This window comes from Papio anubis, chromosome 4 (assembly GCF_008728515.1).
Source record: "Papio anubis isolate 15944 chromosome 4, Panubis1.0, whole genome shotgun sequence".
NCBI classification, from domain to species: Eukaryota; Metazoa; Chordata; class Mammalia; order Primates; family Cercopithecidae; genus Papio; species Papio anubis.
Genome location: NC_044979.1, coordinates 57,361,852 through 57,385,746, shown reverse-complemented (window position 1 = coordinate 57,385,746; position 23,895 = coordinate 57,361,852). Strand labels below are relative to the sequence as shown.

The window sequence follows — 23,895 nt, the reverse complement described above, 5'->3', positions numbered from 1 at the left end:
TTCTTTTTCCTTACCACCTGGTCTGGAAACATGAAGAATATATCTTTATACATTAACAATTTGAAGCCACTACCCTTGAACAAGGAAAATAATAGCCGTGCCTTTGATTTATGATCATTATACCACATATGTAAAGAATTAGACACAAATAGGCCAGGCGCAGTGGCTCACACCTGTAATCCCAGCACTTTGGGAGGCCAAGGTGGGCGGATCACAAAGTCAGGAGATCGAGACCATCCTCGCTAACACGGTGAAATCCTGTCTCTACTAAAAACACAAAAATATTAGCCAGGCGTGGTGGCGGGCGCCTCTAATCCCAGCTACTCGGGAGGCTGAGGCAGGAGAATGGCGTGAATCTGGGAGGCGGAGCTTGTGGTGAGCCCAGATCATGCCACTGTACTCCAGCCTGGACAACAGAGCAAGACTCTGTCTCAAAAGAATTAGACACAAATATAAAATGTGCTTGTGCAAAGTATGGATTTGCATTTTTCTCATTCTTATTAATAGAGCATCAGAAATAGTTTTTAAAATAAAATTATTCATAAATATTACCGAAACAACAACAAAACTATGGCATTTTGGTAGCCTGTTGGAGTAAGTTACCAAAATTTCATTTTATTTTTTATTTTTTAATGGTAGCATAGCAGTGGGCATTGAAAAAATCTAAAGTCCATGTTTAAAGCTTTTAAAAAACTGTTAGCATGTGTACCTTTCATACATACTATTCTTAAGATATTTCTTAGTACCACTTTGATGTCTATATTTTCATGTTTATTGTACTGTTTCTCTACTAATACAGTATTTGAATTTTCATGCTGTTACTTTTATCAAGGAAAAACTTCATAAGCTTACTTTTTATCTTCCTTTTTCAAAATGCATATAAAAGTGTTCTTCATTGAACATAATATGAACATAAGGAGATCAAAAATTGAATCTGTGCTAATCATGGTAGAAAACCTAAGGTGCTTTTATCTTGATTACTCAGAGGAGGGCAACCTCCTCCATTAATATATGTGAGTTAAAATATATCCACTGACTCTAGCATCATTGATTTCTAGATACAAATGCTAAAAATCACTATAAGTAATGTAACTTGTCTCCTATGAAATGATGTGGCAATTTTCAACCAATTAGATACCTTCCTCTTTTTTGATTCTGAAGTATCTGTGTCAAAATATTTGCTTTTAATTATGTAATTACATGTGAATTAAATCGATAGTACATAGTTTTCTTAGCTGATCTTTGATGTGAGAAGTCGAACAACTCAGCTGGGTTGAAGCAGTAACCAAAAAAGAAGCAAAGGCTGGGGTCAGATAACATTTGCAAAATTTCTTACTGTTTAACATCTTGTGGTTAAAAGTGTAAAAAGTATATTCCTGCTAAACCAGGATCACTGATCCCTATTTCATTTCTTATCTGTGTAGGGCAAATAAAATGAAACATTCTTGATCCACAGACTTTTAAACCAGAAACTTGTTTAATTATGGGGCTTACTGAATCTAGAAAGCAAAATTTCCTTCTATTCGTACCTTAAGCATAAAGATGATGTGCTTTTATGGTTAAGAGGTCTTCATCACCCCCAGAAAAACTGGATAAAACTGAACTCTTCTTGATCAGCCCTAGCCATATGACTGTCTCTGGATTCCTCAGCATGATGATAGTAGAGAAGAACTGTTAGCCAACTCTAGGTTTTCAAGACAGTCAATGGATGCTGCCAACAGTGGCTCTGTAAATAAGCCTGCTGGACAAGTTGCCCTTATACTATGCTTTTCTTTCCTGTTATGGGGAGACGAGAGATATACAAATCAGGCAGCCCTTCACCCACTGTTCAAAAATGAGCGGAACAGTCTTAAACCAAAATATGGTCCATCATCCATTATTAGAAGTCCTTTGACAATCCTGGTCTTTGAAATGTCTTTGTTTTTCTTTATGTTTATTGAGTAGAGACTTTAGGAATTTCTTTGACCTCCTCTGATACACATTTTCCAACTCTTCACCTTTTGAACCTCATCACATTGGGTTTTTTGGTTTTTTTTTTTTTTTTTTTTTTTTTTTGGCACAGTGTCTCTGCCCTGCTTTCGTGTTCTTCACATTCTTCACATTCAGCAGATACAGGAGATTTCAAAGAAGACTGAGAAACATGTTCCTGGCCAGGGGTCGAGGCTCGTGCCTATAATTCCAGCACTTTGGGAGGTCGAGGCAGGTGGATCAATTTCATAGGAGTTTGAGACCAGCCTGGGCAACATGGCGAAACCCCATCTCTGCAAAACACACACACACACACAAATTAGCCAAGCATGGTGGCACACACCTGTAGTCCCAGGTTCTTGGGAGGCTGAGGTGGGAGAATCGCCTGAGGCCAAGGAGGTCAAGGTTGCAGTGAGCCATGATGGTGCCACTGCACTTCAGCCTGGGCAACAAAGTGAGACCTCATCTCAAACAAACAAAAAAAGAGAGAGAAAAACATGTCACTTAAATTTTAGTTAATACTGTCCTATATCAACTAACTATAGTAGTAATTTATCAGACTTCAATTCAGAGCATAAATATTATAATCAATAAGGTACATTTGGAGAATATAAAAGCATATTGAGGTAATATTGTTCCATTACAAAGGAATTTTGATAATAGTAATAAGTAATGAAATAGTTCCCTTCTTTTGAATGCTTACCATGTGTTAGGAGCAGCCTAACCTCATTATAGGTATTAGTTCATTTAACTATCTTAACTCTTCCATTAACTAGGTACTACTTTACAGATTAGGAAACTGAGATACTTTGGCTAGTAACTGGAGTTCATATATAGGAAATTTTGGTCCACAACCCGTATGTCTGGCTGCCATGCTATCCTGAGTCTTATATAACAAAATACAAGCATAAATATATTTCTTAGTGATATATAGAAATATAACCACTATTTTACCTGTATATCTTTCAAAGTGGTATTGTAAATTTCTAGTTACCAAAAACTTCATATTGCTTTTATTTCTTGAACTCATGTACAATGAACTTACATCCCTCTGTGGGTATAAAAAATTCCTAGTTTTTAAAATTCTGTGCATATATAAGCATCAAATCTACCAATATTTGGCTTCATATATACTTAACCAAAACTTTAATCAAGTAAAGTTGTGATTCCTCGGTTTATATCTAATACCTATTTTTTTTCATCTTTTCTCCTTTGAACTAGAGATTATACTTAAACTGCAGTTTTCTTTCTCCCAGACCTTATCTATATAAAGTCAGTGACCACCTTTAGATATATAAGTTATCCAGTTCTGCTAACATTATCAGTGTTATCAAAATTCACATGACATGTGAATGTTTATTTTACTGAGTGTTCTTTCCTTCTGCTCAAAATTAGACCAGACGCATAGAGTTAGCCCATGGCACCTAGGAAAACCATATAATGATTTTTCAGTGTCAGGACAGAAACATCTCTCTGTCGTACATTGCCTTGGTAATGGAAATCGATACAATTCTATCCTTAGATATATAGTTTTATCCTTGTCAATAATAAAAAATTAGGAAAATAAAAATAAATAATAATGGCCACTCTCCTCTAATGGATACAAACAATGGACCGGGCATATAATACATATATTAACTCTAGTCCCATAATAATTCTATACTTATTTTATGAATGAAATACTGAAATTTTGTAATTAAAGTAAAAGTTTATTTACTGGCAGAGTTGAGATTTGGATCTAGTAATACCTGAACTCATCCGCTCTCCAACACATTTCCCAGAACTGTTAACCATGCCAAGGACAAAGGGACTTCTGACCTCTCCAAAGTAAATTGCAATCCTGCAGCTTAGAGGATTTAGTCTACATTGTATTCCATTGTATTTGTCGTTTACTAGACTCACAGCAGTGATGTTAGATTTAAAGACAAGTATGGTGCATCCTTACATCAGCTTACAGATTGTTTTTGAACCGATATTTAAAATTTATATCCCCTGGAAACCTTAACATCAACGTCACCTATATTTAGATATTTTCATCTTTCTGTTTATCTTGTTAGAGTTGATATCAGCCCCATGGCTTCAAATTCTATAGATTTATCTGCATCCTTCCCTGCTCTCCTGTGTTTAAGGTATATTTCTAACTAATGCCCACTGGACAGTATCACCTAAGCATTACTTCTGCAACTTAAATGCAATACATTTCACTTAAACTCTTTGCCACAGAACGAACAAGCAAACCAATTCACGAAGCCCTTTACTTGATTTCTGTAATTCTACTTTTTCACCCATATACCTCAGAATTATCTTTAGGTTTCTTTTCCCCGGTCTTGGTATTGTTTATTAGACACAAAAGAGCCTTTGGCTCCCGTCCTTTCCTTCGAAATATCACTGCACCATCCTAGAGCACTGCCTTATTAACTCATGTGTGGACTGTAGTTCCCTAACTGATCTGTATGCCTTGAGGATCCTTCCTGATCCAATTACCTTTTTTTCCACCATAGGTAAAAATTCCTGAACCAGAATTAGGTCATGGCAGGGCACGATGACTCACACTTGTAATCCCAGCACTTTGTGGGGCTGAGGTGGGTAGATGAGGTCAGGAATTCAAGACGAGCCTGGGCAACATGACAAAAACCTATGTCTACAAAAAATATAAAAATTAGCCAGACATGGTGGCACACACCTGTAGTCCCAGCTACTTGGGAGGCTTAGGTGGGAGGATCACTTGAGCCCAGGAAGGTCGAGGCTGCAAGGAGCCATGATTGTTCCTCTGCACTCCAGCCTGGGTAACAGAGTGAGACCCTATCTCAAGAAACAACAACAACAAAAACAGGTCATGCAACTGTCCTCAAAACTCGAATGAGCTTCTGTTTCCATTGGTTCAAATTCCTCAGGCAGCAACTCAGGTCCTCCTACATTTGACTAGAATATCTCTGTTAGCATTGGCTCCCATTAATCCCATACATAAACTCCCTTCTCTCATCCACACGACACACTCAAAACATTTTCACCTGTGTGGTCTGGCCATTCCCACATTTGAATTCTCTTTCTGTATTCAAAATCCATTAAAAATGTTTCTTATTTCCTGGGAATCCCTTGTTGACTTTTCACAGTGAAGAGTAAAAGCTGATCATCTCTGAATGACAGTAATACAATTTGCACTTTTCATGTATTTGGAAGGTATTAGCCTGGTACTTGTTGAAAACTTTTCATAATGTGCATGTCTGGTATCCCCATATATATATATTGTAAACATTATTACAACAAGGACTTTTTTGGTTTTTTTTTTTTTTTTTTTGAGACAGAGTTTCACTCTTGTTGCCCAGGCTGGAGTCCAATGGTGTGATCTCGGCTCACCGAAACCTCTGCCTCCTAGGTTCAAGCGATTCTCCTGCCTCAGCCGCCCAAGTAGCTGGCATTACAGGCGCCCACCATCATGCCCAGCTAATTTTGTATTTTTTGTAGAGATGGGGTTTCTCCATGTTGGTCATGCTGGTCTTGAACTCCTGACCTCAGGTGATCTGTCCGCCTCGGCCTCCCAAAGTGCTAGGATTACAGGCGTCAGCCACTGCGTCTGTCCAAACAAGGACTTCTTTTACTTTTCTGTTTACCTGTTCAGCAATTAGCATATATCTTTAAATATTTCAAGTACGTAGTAAATCTATTTTTTTAGTCAATCTTGTCTAATCTCTAGAGGATGTCAGTTGTACAGTATCAACATGATTACATTCCTTTCATGCTCATTTTACGCTATTCAGTATATTCAATATGCAGTGTTTCCTAAGTTTGAAGGATATATTCCTGATCCTATATTCCTTCAAAAGTTGTATAACTAAAAAAAAGTATATAGAAGTACATTTTAAAATACATACTCTTAGAGATGAGAATTAGCCGGCCTCCCTAGCTTTGGCAATACCAAAGATAGATAGATGATTAATAGATAAGTCGACTGGATTTTTTAAAAGATTGAACTCTCCTTCAGGAAAGCAAGATCCTGTAAACCAGAGTAATTAGGTTAAGCTTTCTTGGATTTCTTTTATTTCATGAGTTATCTGCTAAACTTTTCCGGAAAGTAATTCACTATTATCTTGTAGCTTCCCCTCACGAGCTATTAGTAAGCCTAGTGCAAAGAATTAGAAATGCACATATATTTTAAAAGCATTTAAATCTCTCTGTTAATACACACATACACACACACACACACACACACACACACACACAATGCCAGGAGGAACAGGGCCCCATGAGAGCTACCTTCGCCAACAAAGAGAATACAGTATGTATACACAGAGCTGCCTTCTCCAGGCCCCCAAGCCTGCAATTAGTGCAAATGAACTGCATCTCCCAGAGAGCAAACAGAGTGTCCCTTATGTGATCACCGAGTGTCCTCGGCAATGATCTCAGTTCACCATTAGGGACCCGCATCCAGGTCCTGTGCTGCTTGGCACGCTGACTGTGCATGCACCATCAGTCCTGGTTCTGTGAATGAGACCCTGTCACTGTCAGAAGAATTATGTCCTCCCTAGTGAATCTCACTGTTTTCCTGTGAATAATGCCCCACTCTGAAACCACCCCAATGCCTATGCCCTGCTTATTTTTGTGTGGGTTCACAGAGACTGCGATTTGTGTATCTACCCAGATATTTATCTTTTTTGAGCAGGGTAAGAAGGGCTTAATTTTATGATCTTGTTCCCAGAGTACTGGATTTTATCTCTCCATTGAATGGGTAAATTTCTGGGGCTAATTTAAATTAGCCTTCTAAAATTAGATATTCTATCCATAAATGACGGCCATTCCATCTTTTCTTGAAAGAATTATTTGAAAGTTATAACTGCACTAGTTTTAAAATGTTCTGATTATCTAGATGTAATTAAAAAGTAATGATATCACTTTAGAGTTTGTGGTGATTGTAATTACAATATTACTATTAATATTATAATTTTATAATTATGGTAATATCACTATTAATATTAATCAAACTATTATAATAGTGATTGTAAACATACCATTTTAATAAGGGAAATCATGACTAGTTTTAGGAGTGTCATTTTAAATCAAGGCACAGTCACGTTTCGGTTAAACTGAAAGTAATGGATGTGAACCTCTTTAGTCCTTTTTTTTTTTTTTTTTTTGAGACAGAGTTTCACTCTTGTTGTCCAGGCTGGAGGGCAATGACATGATCTCAGCTCACTTCAACCTCTGCCTCCTGGGTTCAAGCAATTCTCCTGCCTCAGTCTCCCAAGTAGCTGGGATTACAGGCATGTGCCACCATGCACAGCTAATTTTTGTATTTTTAGTAGAGATGGGGTTTCACCATGTTGGACAGGCTGATCTCGAATCCCTGACCTCAGCTGATCCACCCGCCTCGGCCTCCCAACCAAGTGCTGGGATTACAGACGTGAGCCACCGCACCCAGCCCTCTTCATCTCTTAAACGGATTCAGCATTGCATGCACTCAACCTCTGGAGAGGGTGTTTCTCTACTTCTCTGCAGGTTTACATAATTTGTATGTGAGGGAGATTTGATCCATGAGTGGGGAAGGCAGAACGAGAACAACCAGCACCTCAGGTTTCTCCAGCAATTACAGAAAGCCCATGGAATTGTGAAAATGTTTAGGTTTCTTCAGTTTCTCCAGCCATTCTTAGAATCTAAGCCTTTTTCTAATCACAATCATGTATTCTCTGTAGGTGTGATTTTCACCTGTGTCCCTGTGTTTCTTATAGTTCCCCTCAGGAAAGTGATTATGATTATTGGTGCAAAATTCCAGCTACTTTATTGTCAGTGATGGCTCTAGTTATTTCTGGCTGAGGACTGGCCTTTCTCTCTGAAGAGAGCATAAGGTCTCTCCGAGCACCCATTCCTTCTACGTGACTCTATCACTGGGAACAGTATTCTGATGTTTTTACCCCTCTTTGACTTTTTGTTCTCATCCAAAAATACTTTGACTCCAATTTCGCCCCAAAGAATAGCTCTTGAATTATCAAGATCAAATTTAAAGTCTTCCTAATTTTCTCTTTCATCTCCTTTGAATTTTCTGGAACTTCAGAAAGTGGCCTCATGTTTTATATAATACTATGCTCCTGATTAAAAAAAATAATAATAATTGAAGGCAAGCTCTAAGAAATGTTGTATGTGCATGTTCTTTATTTCATACCTTGCTGTGGTTTTTTAAGTGTGTCAACATTTGTGTCAGTTTTTTCATCCCAAAGTTTGTTAAGGATTTGGGGGACTTGTTTCTTTATGATAAATATCTTTAGATACTTTCTTCTCCCCTGTTAATCTAAAATAATTTTGTCTGCTAATCTTTCTGTGATTCTTTTCAATTTAGTTTTTATATCTTAGGAAATATTTTTCCTTGTCACCTTCTACCCACAGACTTTGAATTTTCTATTTTCGTAATTTTCCATATTGTTCTTTTATTACTTCCAACAATTTATAACTAATTGTGGGTTTTAGATATAGAAGAAAAATAATTTTGAGGCATGAAGTATGCATTATCAGTAATTCATATATCCCTGGCTAGACCCCTGAATAGAAGAGATGTAATTAACTTGCTTATAAATATTACATATATATTGGGAGGCTGAGGTGGGTGGATCACAAGGTGAGGAGTTCAAGACCAGTCTGGCCAACGTGGCAAACCCTGTTGCTACTAAAAATACAAAAATCAGCCCATCGTGGTAGTCCCATGCTACCTGGGAGGCTGAGGCAAGAGAATCGCTTGAACCCGGGAGGCAGAGGTTGCAGTGAGCTGAGATTGCGCCACTGCACTCCAGCCTGGGCAATGGAGCAAGACTCTGTCTCAAAACTAAAATAAATTCTAAAAAAAAATACATATATAAATCATTTCTTCACAGGATTGGGGATTTCTGCCTTCTGGGTTGATGTATCATCCCAAAAATCAGAAGCATAGTTAACCACTAACTTTCCCTAATTCTAATATCTGCTTCTAGACTTATGTTTTCTCCCTGCCTCAAATAATAAAGGGAAGCATTTGTTTACATCTGCAAAAATATGGTATAGATACATATGCCACACTGTTTAAGGACCACCCCCTCTTTATACTCATATCTGATGTATTAATTATAATGATTTTTTTTAGCACTTAGAACCACTTCAGAGCACTGAAGAGTCAAAAACTGACTAATAGTCAATAATAAGTTTGCATAGAAAAATCTCTGAAGTATCACAAAGATAATTATTATTGCTAACTTGATGGCTAGAGCCCTGAGAGTAGCAGCAGGAGGAAAGCTTGCTTTTCACTGTTTTCCTCCATTTTACTTCTGCATTTTGTGCCATGTGCGTGTTTCACTATGTCTCTCTCTATATATATTCAAAAAAGGTCACTATACAATGTGCAAATATTTTAGCACCCATATTAGAATTGTTCTCATTTTAGAAGGTTTAGGAAAAGTAAGAAAACTGATAAGAGCATTCTTGTGCAATAATTGACAATCTTGACTTCTTTTGATCAACTGGCTGTGTAGAATGCATGACTGCTCCCTTTCCGAAGACACTGAAATGTGTCCTACACTTTTCATTACAGAATATAATCTATAGTACAGCCAGGATGAAAAATCAATTATATAAGTTTACAAATTATATATTAGAAATAAAATAATCATAATTTCCATACATAAAAATCAGCACAATGATATTTTTCTTTTGTCCAAATATCAACCCTGAAGTGTTGATTCATTTACAAGAGCCTGTGGTTCAAATTCTAAGCCAGCTTCCAGCAGTGAAGCAAACAGTCTTCCCACCACAATCCAATAAAACCTTGGATCAATATAACAAACACACTTTTTAATGGGATTGTTGGGTTTGCGCAAAAGCATGGAGAAATCTTTAAGCCCCACCACATCCAACACAGTGGCCACTACCACAAATGAGTAGAAACCAGAGTGAGAAGGAGTCAGTTATAAGCTGACTAGAAAGCCAAAGTTGCCCCCGGGGTATATGAGAAGACCAAGCTTTGGACCAATATAAAATTGGGGAGCTGTGTTTCTGATTCTGCTTTAAATCAGTGCTCTCAAAGGTGCCAAAGTGATGCCAAGTTTGTAGCTCAGTAGCAGCCCCTGGTGCCCAACAAAAGCAAATGCAGAACTCTAGAGAATATAATAGTGAACTCGGAAAAGAATGCATGGTTTCTGAGGATTGCTTCTCCTCCTTTAATTTACTTAACCCCATTACATGTCTCTGTTGAGGAAGAAAAGCTCAATTGATGCAAACACCTTTTAAAGAAGAAATACTACCTTTATGTATATCCTTCTCTGACATTTGCATTACTTTTTGAAAACCTCTAATCTAAAAATTATGGAAAATTGACCGTACCTTTTGTTTCTGTAGGCAGAAATCATTTGAATTTCTTGACCAATTTAACTACTCTATTTAGTATTATAAATAATAGAATTCAGTGGTAATAATATGTAACATTTACCGAACACCTACTATATTCTAGCAGTTTACTACTCTAAGCACTTTGTAGATAAGTCTCATCTAATCCTTACAGGTAGGTAACTTCATTATCCCCATTGTACAGTTAACAAAATTGAAGTATCCACAGAGCGATTAAATAACTTGTTCAACATCCCACTTTAAAGGACAGATTCAAGCCTAGGTGGACTGGCACCAGCCTTAACCATTATGTTCTGCCGCTGCTTATGGAGACTGTTGTTATTGGGGAATTTCTAAAGGAAACATAAAAAATGTTTACATTTCAAATTATTCTTATTCTCTTTATGAACTACAAATATATTCCCCGATCCTTTTTTTCTCTCAGCTTAAATGTTTTCCAGCCATGCTTACTTCCAAGGAAATAATATGAAGACAAGGAGAAAAAATTATTGGATTTCTTAAAAGTTGTCACATAGCCATTATAAATATAAATCACAGGGTAAAATAAATTTTGGAAATTCAAATTTTATGATGGTTTAAAGAAATAAATTTTTCTATCTACCTTAAAAACAAATCCTTCAATTATTTTCCTTCATTTCAAAAGACGACAGTTACAGAAAATTGCGTGTTAACTGTATATATAGACCGTGCCAAATGAAAATATGGATGAGATATAAAATATGTATTATTCTTCTTGAAATGGTTTTATCTTGGCTTCTGGTTATTCTTTAATGAAACTGGATGGGGACATTCAAAACCATGACATTCTAATTTATCACTGGTCTTGTACCTGAGAAGCAACGTGTTAGATACTGGCAGGGCAATAAACATGAAAGCAGACGGAATGGCTACTATGCATATTTTGGTAATATCAAAACCTTAGACTGGACCAGAACCATAGAATTTATAAGGACTGAACTAAAGGCACAAATACATACATTTATTCTCTCCCAATTAAATGCTTTGAGTCCCTGCACTATGTACAGATATTTGAGCCCTTCTGAATTTCTTATGGAAAGGAGAAAATTATATTTACTGAATTCAACAAAACCCTCAGGGCAGGCAAGATGAAAGGAATTAAATTTCTTAATTCTTCACAGCAGTTAAAGTGTAGGTATTAATAAAATATGTTTTTGTAGATCATTGTTTATAAGACTGTATGTTATAAATGTCTGTTTTGTGCCTCAATGTTTCTATAGAATTTCTAGGAATTCTATTTAACAGTCCTAGTTCTATAGACAATTTTTTCATCCTTAGCATTCTTTAAGAAGAGGTGTTTCTTCTTTACTGAAATGTTCTTTGTTTTTATTCTCAGTGAAAAAAAATTCTTGTTCTGGTTTGAAAGACATCTAAGAGACACAGAAACGCAATGGGGAATGCACAAAAAATGTCAGTGTTTGATAAGATCTGTTCATTTTAGCAGTAAATAAGGAAAAAATTATATTTTACACATCCAAAAAAGACTATTTTTCAATTTAACAGTAAAAGCATACTGAGAAATGCATCTTAGAAGTCAAAAAGGACAATTTTACTTAGCCACTTCCTAATCAAATATAGCTTCACACCACTACAAAAAAGGTAAAACATACATGGGTTATTTGGCTCCTTCTCCCTAGTCAGAATTTAAATAGTCCGGGGATTCTCAAACCACAGATCTGACATATATATGATGTGTGCGAGGGCATGCTTACATGCACTTATTTCTCATCACACTGCGTGGGACTAGGAATACTCGCAGGAGTAGCTGACACAGGCAAGCTTGGTTGGCATGTAAGATCTGGTTATTTCCCTCCCATTATTAGTTTGTTCTGTTCTTAACGGGTAATTTCTTAACTACTTACACAATGTCCAATATATGTCATTTTTGAAAAATTTAAGCCAATGCAGAAGAAAGATATAATCATTATCTGAAATGCAACAGTTTATTTCTATTTTCCATATTAATCAGGGAAACAAATATGATATAACATGAAACACTAATTGGCAGTCCTTGAAATGTTAAATATTGGTTCAGTGGATTACAAAATGAACTGATCTAGTACACCATTTTATGAGTTGAATTGTGTTCCCCACCCCCAAATTCGTATGTTGAAGTCCAAACCCCCAGTATCTCAGATGGTGACTTTATTTTGAAATACGATCGTCGCAGATGTTATTAGTTAGGACGTGGTCATCCTGAAGTAGGGGTAGACCCTTCATCCAGTATGACTGGTGTCCTTTTAAAAAGAAGAAATTGGAACCCAGATGTGCACACAGGGAAAATACCATGTGAAGACTGCAATTATGCTGCCATAGGCCAAAAAGCTACCAGAACCTAAGAGAGAAGCCTGAAATAGATCCTTCCATAGTGCCCCCAGAGGGAGCTGGCCCTGTCAACGCCTTGATACAGAACTTCAGTCTCCCGAATGTAAGACGATAAATATCTATTATTGAAGCCACTGAGTTTGTGGTGTTTAATTATGGCAGCCCTGGAAAAACATTACATATCATTTGGACCACATTCTCCTTGACTGTACACTGCGTAGCTTAGTGTCTGATGGTTAGTAGGCGCTAAATGTTTCTAATAATGCAGGAAATATAAGACCAGTTCTTCCTCTTACTGACAAATATTGGAGTTCCTCGGACAACTGCTTTAGGTACTCTTGTTTCTAATTGCTACACTGTCTTCCTAGAAAATTTTATTCAGTTATTTTATGTCATTGAGTATCACTTAACAAATCATTATCGTAGTACTCTATATAGTTGCTCAGAGTTGGGGAGACACATCTTCTCCACCCATCCCCCTCCATGTTGCCTTGAAAGTCTAGGAGAGTACTGAATTTGCATTCCACCATCTCTTTTACTCACTCTGCCCAGAAGAGGTGCAGGGATTTATCTGGGTGATACAACTTGGAAGATGAACCTAGACCTTCTTAGCTCAGTTCCCCTTTTCTTCCTCTAAACATTCTACTTTGCCCTTCTGGGAACATATTCTACCCCTACATGGAAGCCCTGCCCTGGTTCCACATTGCCAATGAATAAATTGGTCCTCTGGGTTTTGCCAGAAGCCCTTGATTCTCATATTAAACCTCATCCCTAGATGAGCCTTTGTGAACAGTAAATGTGGGAATGTTATGGATCTTTACTTGCCTTACTCATTTTTTTGTCTTACTTTGTTAAGATGGGAGAGGTGGGTGCTACTTACTGCTTTCCTCTCAGCTTAGTTCACAGCAGCCTGATAAGAAGGTCTATACTCTCCCCCATTAAGATCTTGTCAAGTATCTTATACACTATAGATATTAAATTCGTGTTTGCTACTGTAATGCTTGATTAATTAAGAATAAAGAAATGGATGAATAAACAGATGAGTTAGATAAACTGGGAGAACTTTGCCCAGTAATCTCTGATGCATCAACAAATATGATTATAGACTTTTCCGAAGACTAGATCCCTTTTTAAGAGATGTCCTACATTTCTCTTGAGAAGTTAATGGTATTACACAGTGGAAGGAAAGTTCATTTGTTCATAGCCAAGCTTCTTGAATGACTGCTCTGTCAGGATAATTCTTTTTTTTTTTTGAGATGGAGTCTCGCTCTGTTGCCCAGGCTGGAGTGCAGTGGCACGATCTCCACTCACTGCAAGCTCTGCCTCCCAGGTTCACGCCATTCTCCTGCCTCAGCCTCCCGTGTAGCTTGGACTACAGGTGCCCGCAGCTGCACCCGGCTAATTTTTTGTATTTTTAGTAGAGATGGGGTTTCACCGTGTTAGCCAGGATGGTCTTGATCTCTGTCAGGGTAATTCTGTATTTTCTTTTCATTCAGTTTTTGACCTATTCCAATCTGGCTTCACCAACCACTCCACTGTAAAGGCTGCCATAGCTGGCAGCCAGTGTCACCAGTGATCTGCACATCATTCCGTTCTATAGATTTTATGTCCTTGTCTTGCTGGACTGTGCAGAAGCTTTCGCAACAATTAAGTGTCTTGTCTTCAACACCCTTTGCTTGACTTTTGCAACATGAAGGTTTTTAAATTTTCTCATTGCTTCCATGGCTGCCCTTTCCTCTTCTCCTTTTACCAGTCCGTTCTTTCAGTGACTTAAATGTTGAAGTTCCTCAGACAGCTGCTCCAGATTCTTGTTTCCACTTCTCACACTGTCTCTTGGCAATTTCATTTACTCGTGGCTAAAATTGTAGTACCATCCAGCCATATGCTGTTGTCTTTCAGGTTTATTTTTTTTCCAGCTAAGAACTCTCTGACTTGACATCTCCATGAACCTCTAACTCAGTGTGCCCAAAACCATATGTATAGACTGCCCCTACCCCACAGAATCCTGCTCCCCCTACCCTGTTTCCAATCTCAGTGAATAGGCTTGCCACCCACCATGTCAGGTTATAAAATCTACCCTCTAAATATTTTTTCATCCACTTATTTCCATCTCCATGCCACCATCATTACTTTTTGAGAACACAAAAATAACTTTCCACTGCTCTATAAACATCTATTCTTGCCACCCTCAAATCCCCGGAATAGTTAAGAAGATATTTGTGGGAAATGAAAATCTAATTTTGTCATCTACTTCAGTAGAACGTAGCAGTATCTTTGCTCTCAGGACACATTTCCAAATCCTGAGCATGCCTGATAAGGCCTCACCTAATCCAGCCGTCTTATATTTATTTCTCCCTTACCTTCTTCTGAAAGAACCCTCAGATCTCATAGCACATTGAAAAAGAGGTTTTCCCTGACTCTTTATATGAGATTATATGACTATACATATAGAAGATCCCATATACATAAGATTCCTTAGGAAGCACTCATAACACTTAAAATTACTGTATAAAGACTATACATCTTAGTATATTTGGAGTTCCATGAGAGAAAGGATCAATGTATCTCTTGTTCACTCTTCTGTCCTCAGTGCCTGGCACCAGTTGAGTGCATAATAAATATTGATTAACTGAATATTGAATAACTGAATATGTTCAGAGCATGACCTTGCATTTGAACTTTTCAGTGCAGCATAACGTTTTGTATGTTCCATGTACGTACCGCAGTATGTATAATTACATGTTGAAACATGCCACAGAAAAGAGAATCTGAAGATAGCAGTGGTACCTATTTTTGCTGCTTTTATTCTACAAAATTTACAAAGGTCAAATCTATATAAGGAATCAGCTAGGAGACTATATCATTAAGGGCCATATTATATTCTTAATTTCCTTTTTAAGGGCAACACAGTGAAAACTTGTAAAGTGTTCTTATGTTTTCTAATTTCTAATAGATACTTCAATATTGCTCTCCTAGATTGATGCAGAGGAGGGAAAAATTGGCCCATGCAATTAATAGTGACACCAAGATGATATTCTAATTTACTCATTTAAATAATCTATTAACTTTTGAAGTTATGAAAACAATAGATACTCAATGAAGGCATATGCAAAGAAGATATGTAAAAGAAGCTTCTCCCACCCCCATCCAAATTTACTATCCTGAGTTAATCAAAGCTGACAATCTGTTATACATCCTTGCGGTCTATATACATGCTTATACAGACATATAACTGTATATCACTTAGATGCCTTAATATTTGCTTATTTAGAAAAATAGAATTAATATTATACATTGCTCTGCAACTTAGATTACTCTTCAAATAACAATTATAAGCGCCTTTCAAGGTCAATAGATATTCATTGGTTTTAAACTACATAGGTTTCCATGGTAATGACAAACTATTTATTTATTTAATTATATTTTCATTGATAGGCATTTATATCATTTCCAGGGTTTTACTGCTACAAACAATATTGCAAAAATAGTATTATATAGGCATAGTTATATAATACTGCCTTTATTTCTAGAGGATATGTTCTCAAAGTAGGATAACTCAAAGTCTGTGTGTATTTGTATTTTTTTATTTTAAAAGGCATTATGTTCCCAAACAATTGCAGAATTTTTATATTTCCAAGATGGCTGCCTTATCCTCACATTACCTCTTACTACATTTCAGCCCCTCTGAATCTCAGTAGTGCTCTCCCTTTAGTTTCTGAGTTAAGGAACTTCTTCTTTTACCCTAATGATATTACTTTCTCTCGATGGTACCTGCTCTACTCTTCCCCAACAAATAAGACTCACGGTTTGTCCTTGACAGCAGAAAAACTAAATGAGGGGGGAAATAAATCCATGAGTAGCTCAGTAAACATACACATTAGGAGATATTTAAAAAATATCCCCTATACAATTAAGCCTACACTTTGACCAAATTATTTGCCCAATAATCTCATCCCATGAAAAGGGATGAGTCTTTAAAATTATCTCATATACTCACTCTCTGAAGTGCCTACTGATGAGAGCTTTAGAATGTCTCTATTTTCCTACCTTTTCTTCACTTTCTAGAACCTGAGCTTTCCTGAGATAAAGTTTGAAACCCATGGTCTTATTAGGTCTTCATGTATTTTTCTTCTTTCTATAATCTGTCTTTAACACATATGATAAATTTTCAGAAATGTGATCATCTTCCATTTACATTTAACTGTATTATCCAGGATTTACTTCTTCTGTATTAGTTAATCCTCACACTGCTATGAAGAAATACCTGAGACTGGGTAATTTATAAAGGAATGAAGTTTAATTGACTTACAGTTCCACATGGCTGGGGAGGCCTCAGGAAACTTACAATCCTGGTGGAAGGCAAAGGAGAAGCAGGCACCTTCTTCACAGAATGGCAGGATGGAGTAGGGGAAATGCCAGACACTTAAAAAACCGTCAGATCTCATGAGACTCACTCACTACCATGAGAACAGCATGGGGGAAACCTTCCCCATGATCCAATTACCTCCACCTGGTTCTGCCCTTGACATGTGGGGATTACAATTCAAGATGAGATTTTGGATGGGGACACAGCCAAACCATATCATCTTCGTACCTTTTATTTTCTCCCCATATGTTGAGATTTCTGCTCTGATTCAATCATCATGATATAGTTAGAGTAATTTTTCAAATTTTGCCCTCAGATAAGATACTTGGAGAGTATACATTCAGAACTTTTGCATGTTCAAAAGTGACTATCTTTGCCCAGATAGATGAATATCTTGGTAGAGTTAAGTTCTTGGATTATTGTACCTTTTTTTCTCTCAAGTTACTATAGATGTTACCCTCTCTTTGAGCTTAGAGTATTTCAGATAAAAGGTCTGATGCTCTTTTGTTCCTCTTTTCTTTGTAAGTAATCACATCTGTTCAGTATGGAAGCTGCTAAAGTTGCCTTTTAATATTGTAGTTTGGAAATTTCAACTAGATGTATCCAAGTGTCTGCATGTTTCATTAATCTGGCCTCAGATTCAGTGAACTGTTTCAATCTGCAGACTGGTGTTTCTTCATCTTAGATAAATTTTCTTCTATTGTTTATTGACTTATTATTTCTTCCTTGTGTGTTCCTTCTTCTCATTCTGGAACTCATACTGCTTATATGTTGGGGATCTTGGGTCTGTCCTCCAAGCCTGTTATCATTTCTCTTAAGGTATTTTTTGCTCTGTTGTATGGTAGCTCCCCTTAGCTATGAGGGATGTGCTCCAGTACCCCCAGTGGATGCCTGAAACCTCAAATGGTACCAAATCCTATATATACTACACCAAAAAAAAACAAAACAAACTATGATAAAATTTAATTTATAAATCAGATGCAGTAAGAGATTAACAACAAATAATAAAATAGAATAATCATAACAATATACTATTACGAAAGTTATGTGAAGGTGGTCTTTTTCTCTCTCAAACTGTCTTACTGTACTGTAATCATCTGTTTTTGCACCCTGGTCGACCATGGGTAACTGAAACTATGGAAGAGCTGTGTTTCTTGTTGGCAGAGCTGTGTTCCTTTCTGGATTCTCTAGGAAATAATCCATATCCTTGCCTTTTCAAGATTCTAGAGGCCACCAATATTTCTTGGCTTATGGTCTTTTTCTGTCTTCTAAGCCAGCAACATTGCATCTCTTTGGCCATGATTCAGTAGTCAATTCTCCCTCTTACCCTTCTTTTCTGCCTACTTTTTTCACTTTTAAGGACCCTTGTGATTACATTTAATCATAATCATCCGGATGAGGCCATCTGGATAATCAAAGATAATCCCCCCATCTCAGGGTTCTTAATCACATCTGCAGATCATCTTTTGCCATGTAAGGCAATATTCACATATTCCAGGCATTAGGATATGAACATCTTCAGGGGCCCATTCTGCTCACCATACCTGTATTGTGAAATGGTCCTTACATTACATCCTTCAAACCTCCAATTCTGTAAACAACAATAATTAGCTGAAAGATAGATGACAATGAGGAGTGAAAGGAGAACTCAAATAGGCCTAGTGATCATTATGCTTTTTCAGAAATGTTTCCTGTTAGCCTTCATAGAGTTTATTCATGGAGTTTATTCCCTGGTACAGCATTCTCCATACTCAGTCCAGAGTTACCATGGCTGGAGTGACTAACCACATGCTCTTGTTCTCTTACAGAATCCAGTGAACATGAAGACAAGAGTGCAGGTGCCTCAGGGGAGATGCCCTCCCAGCCTTATCCTGCACCACTGTACAGTCAGCCTGAGGAGCTGAAGGAGCAGATGGATGACACAAAGCCAACTAAACCTGAAGACAGTGAGGAACCAGACCCATTGCCTGATAACTGGGAAATGGCCTATACAGAGAAGGGGGAAGTCTACTTCATTGAGTGAGTTTCACACATTTCTTTCAACAGTGCCAAAAAGATCATAGCAGGATATAAATGATGTAGCAAGTTAGACGTGAAAAAAAAAAAAAAATCATGAACTTCTGGTAACATCTTTTTTATTTGTGAGAGAATGATGGGATAGTGCCTTAACACAGTAAAGCATCCTAGAATACAGATATAAATCAAACAGTGGATTAAATAATTGCACCCTACAATCTCTTATAACTGTGACTAAAAAGACAAATCTCCATGTTATGTTATTATTGAATTAGGAATAGTCTAGAGATCATGAGAAAGTGCTTACTCAACTCCTCCTAGGACCCCCATCTTGTCGAAATGAAATTTTTTTTCCTATTATCTAAGCTAGTTGCAGGAATATTCACCATCATGTCCGGGAGTTTAATAGAATGCAACTATTTGAAGTAATAGGTCACAAAATAAAAAATATTGATGTTGTTTGTTTGGTTGGTTGGTTGGTTGTCTTTGAGACAAGGTCTCACTCTGTCACCCAGGCTGGAATGCAGTGGCACAATCACAGCTCACAGCAGCCTCGACCTCCAGGGTTTAAGCAGTCCTCCCGCCTCAGCCTCCTGAGTAGCTGGGATCACAGGTGCATGCCACCATGCCTGGCTAATTTTTGTATTTTTAGTAGAGATGGGGCTTTGCCTTGTTGCCAAGGCTGGTCTCAAACTCCTGGGCTCAGGTGGTCGCCCACATTGGCCTCACAAAGTGCTGGGATTACAGGGGTGAGCCACTGCACCCAGCCAAAGAAAATGTTTTTAGCATTTGACCCCGATGTCAGATGTCGGTAAAATAATTTGGCTTTGTATAGTTCATTATACTTCCTTTTACTATGTTCCATTATATTAATTGCTTACAATTGTTATGACTTGCTAAGGAAACTGTAGTGCAAATCCTGAACTTCTTAGTAATACTCAACCTAATCTTTCTTTTAGGACATTTTTTAAAAATATAATTTTTGTATACATCTTAATAGTGTCAGGCTTTTCTTTAGCTTCTTGGATTAAAACAACTTTTTAAAAATTCCAAAATAGAAAATCTTTGCACAAAATTAAGTTGTTGATGTGCACAAGACAACCAAAATGTTCATTAGTAAGAATAAAAACAGAAACTAATGTAAATGAACAACCTTATCCTCTCAAAGTTGTATAAGCCTCAAAGAGTGAAAATAATAGAAACTGAAGTTTTCAGTTTTGACAGTGGATAAAAATATGAAAACTCTGATTATTTAAGAAATACATTAAAACTGGATTTTCTTTTCCAACCTGGAGTGATTTATAACTTAGATCTCTATAGGCAGAATTCAGTTGAGAAATTGAAATGTTACCACATACCAATATTTAATTCTCACGTGAAGTTGGAAACTCTGATACATGTAACCAAGGGACTACATAATCAGATAATTACTCGGTGCTCTGCTTGACTCCAACATGGATGAGAAACAGTGTTTTGTAGAAAATGAATCAATAGTGTTCACCTTTCAGAAAATGTTCTAATTTTAAAAGGAATAAGAATCTCTTACATTATTTCTTACTGCTATAATCAATGACCAAGGCATCTTTTATCAATTAATTGGAAAATAGAATGTTTTAAAAAGTGAACAATTTAAAATAATCATATCTAGAAACATAATTTTGATATTAATGAAGACAGCATGACATCATTGCAGACCAGAACTCAAAATACAAATCTTATATATGAGGTCACAAATAGATGTTCAGAACAATTGATGTTCGGAATAAGGAAGTTGATGATATATATATTTTTATTATATAAGACTAGGGGAGTAAGACTATATGGAAAATAAAAGGAAAGCAGCATGACAAGTTGATTAAAGACTGTTTTCTTACAGTGTTTCCAGTAATGCAATCATAAAAACTTTTTTTGTGTATGATTGTAAAGTAAACTTTCCTCTTTTAACTACATCAGGTATTGAGGTTATGAAGAAAAGGAACTTCAGAAGACAGAACTTATGTTCCAGGTATATAGGAAGTAGTGAGGGTCGGTCAGGGCTTGAGAGAATCTAGCAAAATGATTCTATGACTCTTGTCAGTCAGCCAGTGTTGGCATTCAAACATGTGTAAGATTTTGTCCTTGCTTTCAAACTTGTTGGCAATATGGGGAAGAGAGACAAAAAGTTATAAACAATTGATCAACAAATTCTGAATTTTGTGATACTCTTCAGGGAAGCCAAAGCTTAGAATAGATTTAAGATATAAAAGGGTCACCAGAGAAAAGGTGAGATAACATAGACTTGAAAAGTTAGCAATGGGTAGATAGAGCATTCCAGGTATGGGAGCTGTCATTACAAAGACAAAGTCCCTAGGTGTATTAGGAATGGTGAAGAAACCCCTGACCTTACTAGAGAAGTATGTATTAGTTAGTAAATCCCAGGAAATGACTGCTTAGTTTTTGTTTCTGGATCATTAGTGCTTTGAAAGGCAAGCAAAGGAGCGGCATTTGTTGTTGTTGTTTGAGTTTGTTGTTTTTTAATCTTCCTAATGTTGGAGGGAAGGACTGGTGGACAGTATTAGGAGCAGAGATGGATGGAGGTGGAAAATTAAAACAAAGTGAAGGAAACAATTTCATCTGTGGGGAAAGAGCTGATGCTGAGGGAGAAGAAGGTGAAAGGAGGAGCCTGGAGTCATGGTGGAAGTGACTGTCTGGAAAGTGATTAACAGAGGAGGCAGGATCGAGGTAGTCTATGACACCTGCTTTAAGTTCCTCCATAGACTGGAGGCATTCCTGCCCGCCTGCTCCCCGACACCCTCTGCCTTACCCCCAGTTTGTGATTCATCTGTCCTTCATAAAGGTTACCTTTGAACCTCAAGATTTGGTGTGATGAACTCAGGTATCACAGAGCGGGCAGTGAATCAGCGTCTTTTTGTCTGGTCCTTCATGTCCGTACCATCTCACCAACAACGTTACAGTTTCCCCTCTCTCTGCCTATGGTTTACTGTGCTTTCCTTTTTCTTTAGTTCACTGATTTTCTCCTGTCTGTTTTCACTCTTTGCCCTGGAATGTTCCTTCCTTTCCTAATTACATTTAAATCAACATTTCCACCCACTGTCATGTATCTGTGAGTTCCTTTGCTTCTATGACAAAGAAGCCTTATGGGACTAACAAACTCCATACTATGAAAGGCCCTTGCAAACAGATCTTGTAGAACAGGAGACAGTGATTGGGGAGGGAGCATGGTTGAGCAATAAGACATGTCTTAAGGACAAAGCCACCATATGTCTCAGAGGTAGTCCTGAAGCAGTTATGTACCAGCATGTATGATAGAAAGGGAAAGTAGAAATAGGTTCACATTGTGGCATGGCTCAGTTGAGCTCATTCACATACGCATTACCTCACATACTTGTCATTTTTTTTGTGATAAGAACACTTAAAATCTACTCTCAGCAATTTTCAAAAATATAGTACATATAATTTTTATCAATTAAAAAATAAGTAAAAAAATGTTTTTTAAAGGAAAGGTAGAATACCATAAGAGGAAGGTAAACCAGAGGGAAAAGAAAGGAGAAGAAAAATGAGAGAGATTTGTGAGGGAAGAAGTGCTGACATCAGTAAAAACTTTTCTCTTGTGCAGATATTGTGGGAGCTGCTTAGAGTAATGAAAGTCTCCTCTGGCAGATCCCCCCCTTTCATTAGACTTTGCTGAAGTCTGTCTCCTGTGAAATGAAGATCATGACAAAACAGAAAATAAGTGAAACAAAGGAGAATGATCCTTTGGTTCTGTGTATAAGATAGATAGATAGATAGATAGATAGATAGATAGATAGATAGATAGAATAGTTATTTCTAAATATAAAGGAACTCTACACTGGAACATTGATTTGAAATATGTAGTTTTAAAAGACATATATTAAACAGTATAGGTTTTGAATTAAGGTAACAAGCAATTCCATTTACTTGTCTTTTATTATGCAATTATATTTTGAAATATTTATTGGTTTATTTGATCTTGCAAAATAGTTATATGACTCCGTCCTTTAGAAGTTCCGCATTTAAGAGGTGAAGGTTTAGAGGTTCTGCATTTAAGAGGCAAAGGTTTTTTTCTGCCCTCAGCAACCCTGGTAAACTAGTGGGCCCACTATGTTTCCCACACTACTCAAACTGCTTCCTTTGATAAAAGCAGATTTCTTCTATCCTGTAGATGACATTTAATTGGAAAAGGAGAATTGCTGAGAAAATATTTTTATGCAGCATAATTTTAAATTTTGAGTGAACACACTCTTCCAAACATGCTTTAAAATAGTAATAATGTCTTATGTTTCATAAGTTTCAGGAGACTTTTAAATGTATAATACTGTGTAAAACCAGTAGTTTCTTTGACTCATGTCATCGTCTTCATTAGCATTATCTTTGAAATAGGCAGTATATCACTTATAAATTCAAATGAGAATATGTAAATTCAAATGAGTTATTATATATCAAGCGCCCACCTTTTTAAGGGTGTGTTCAGGTTAACTTAACAACAATGGTTCATCTGTTAAGCATTTATACTCCGTTCACTTAATCCTCACTTTATGAAACTGAGGCTTTCAGAAGTAACTACTTGCCAAAAAGTCAGACATAGCCAGGGCTCTTTGATTCTATTTATTCAACAGAGGTTTATTGATCATGCATTATGTCCTGGGAATCATTCTAAATCCTGAAAATACAGTAGTCAAAAAAACTGACAAGATTCAGACTTTCATGGGATGTAGACTGTCTCCGTGGTCCTTGTCCTTAACCAATTTGCTGTGATGCCTGCTTCACATCACCACCGCCCTACAAAGTGTTTGGTTTATCCACGTGTCATAGACGAGACTTTG

At 37.0% G+C, this 23,895-nt stretch overlaps 1 protein-coding gene across 10 annotated transcripts in view; it reads left to right on the top strand.

Moving 5' to 3' along the window:
* LOC101024293 (membrane-associated guanylate kinase, WW and PDZ domain-containing protein 2) overlaps positions 1–23,895 on the top strand; it is a 1,445,327-nt gene that overhangs the window by 959,860 nt on the left and 461,572 nt on the right. For all 10 annotated transcript variants that reach the window (XM_031665959.1, XM_031665957.1, XM_031665955.1 and 7 more), the window contains one exon: positions 18,844–19,054. In XM_031665959.1, the coding sequence (XP_031521819.1) occupies positions 18,844–19,054 (211 nt within the window). The remainder of the gene's footprint in view (positions 1–18,843; positions 19,055–23,895) is intronic.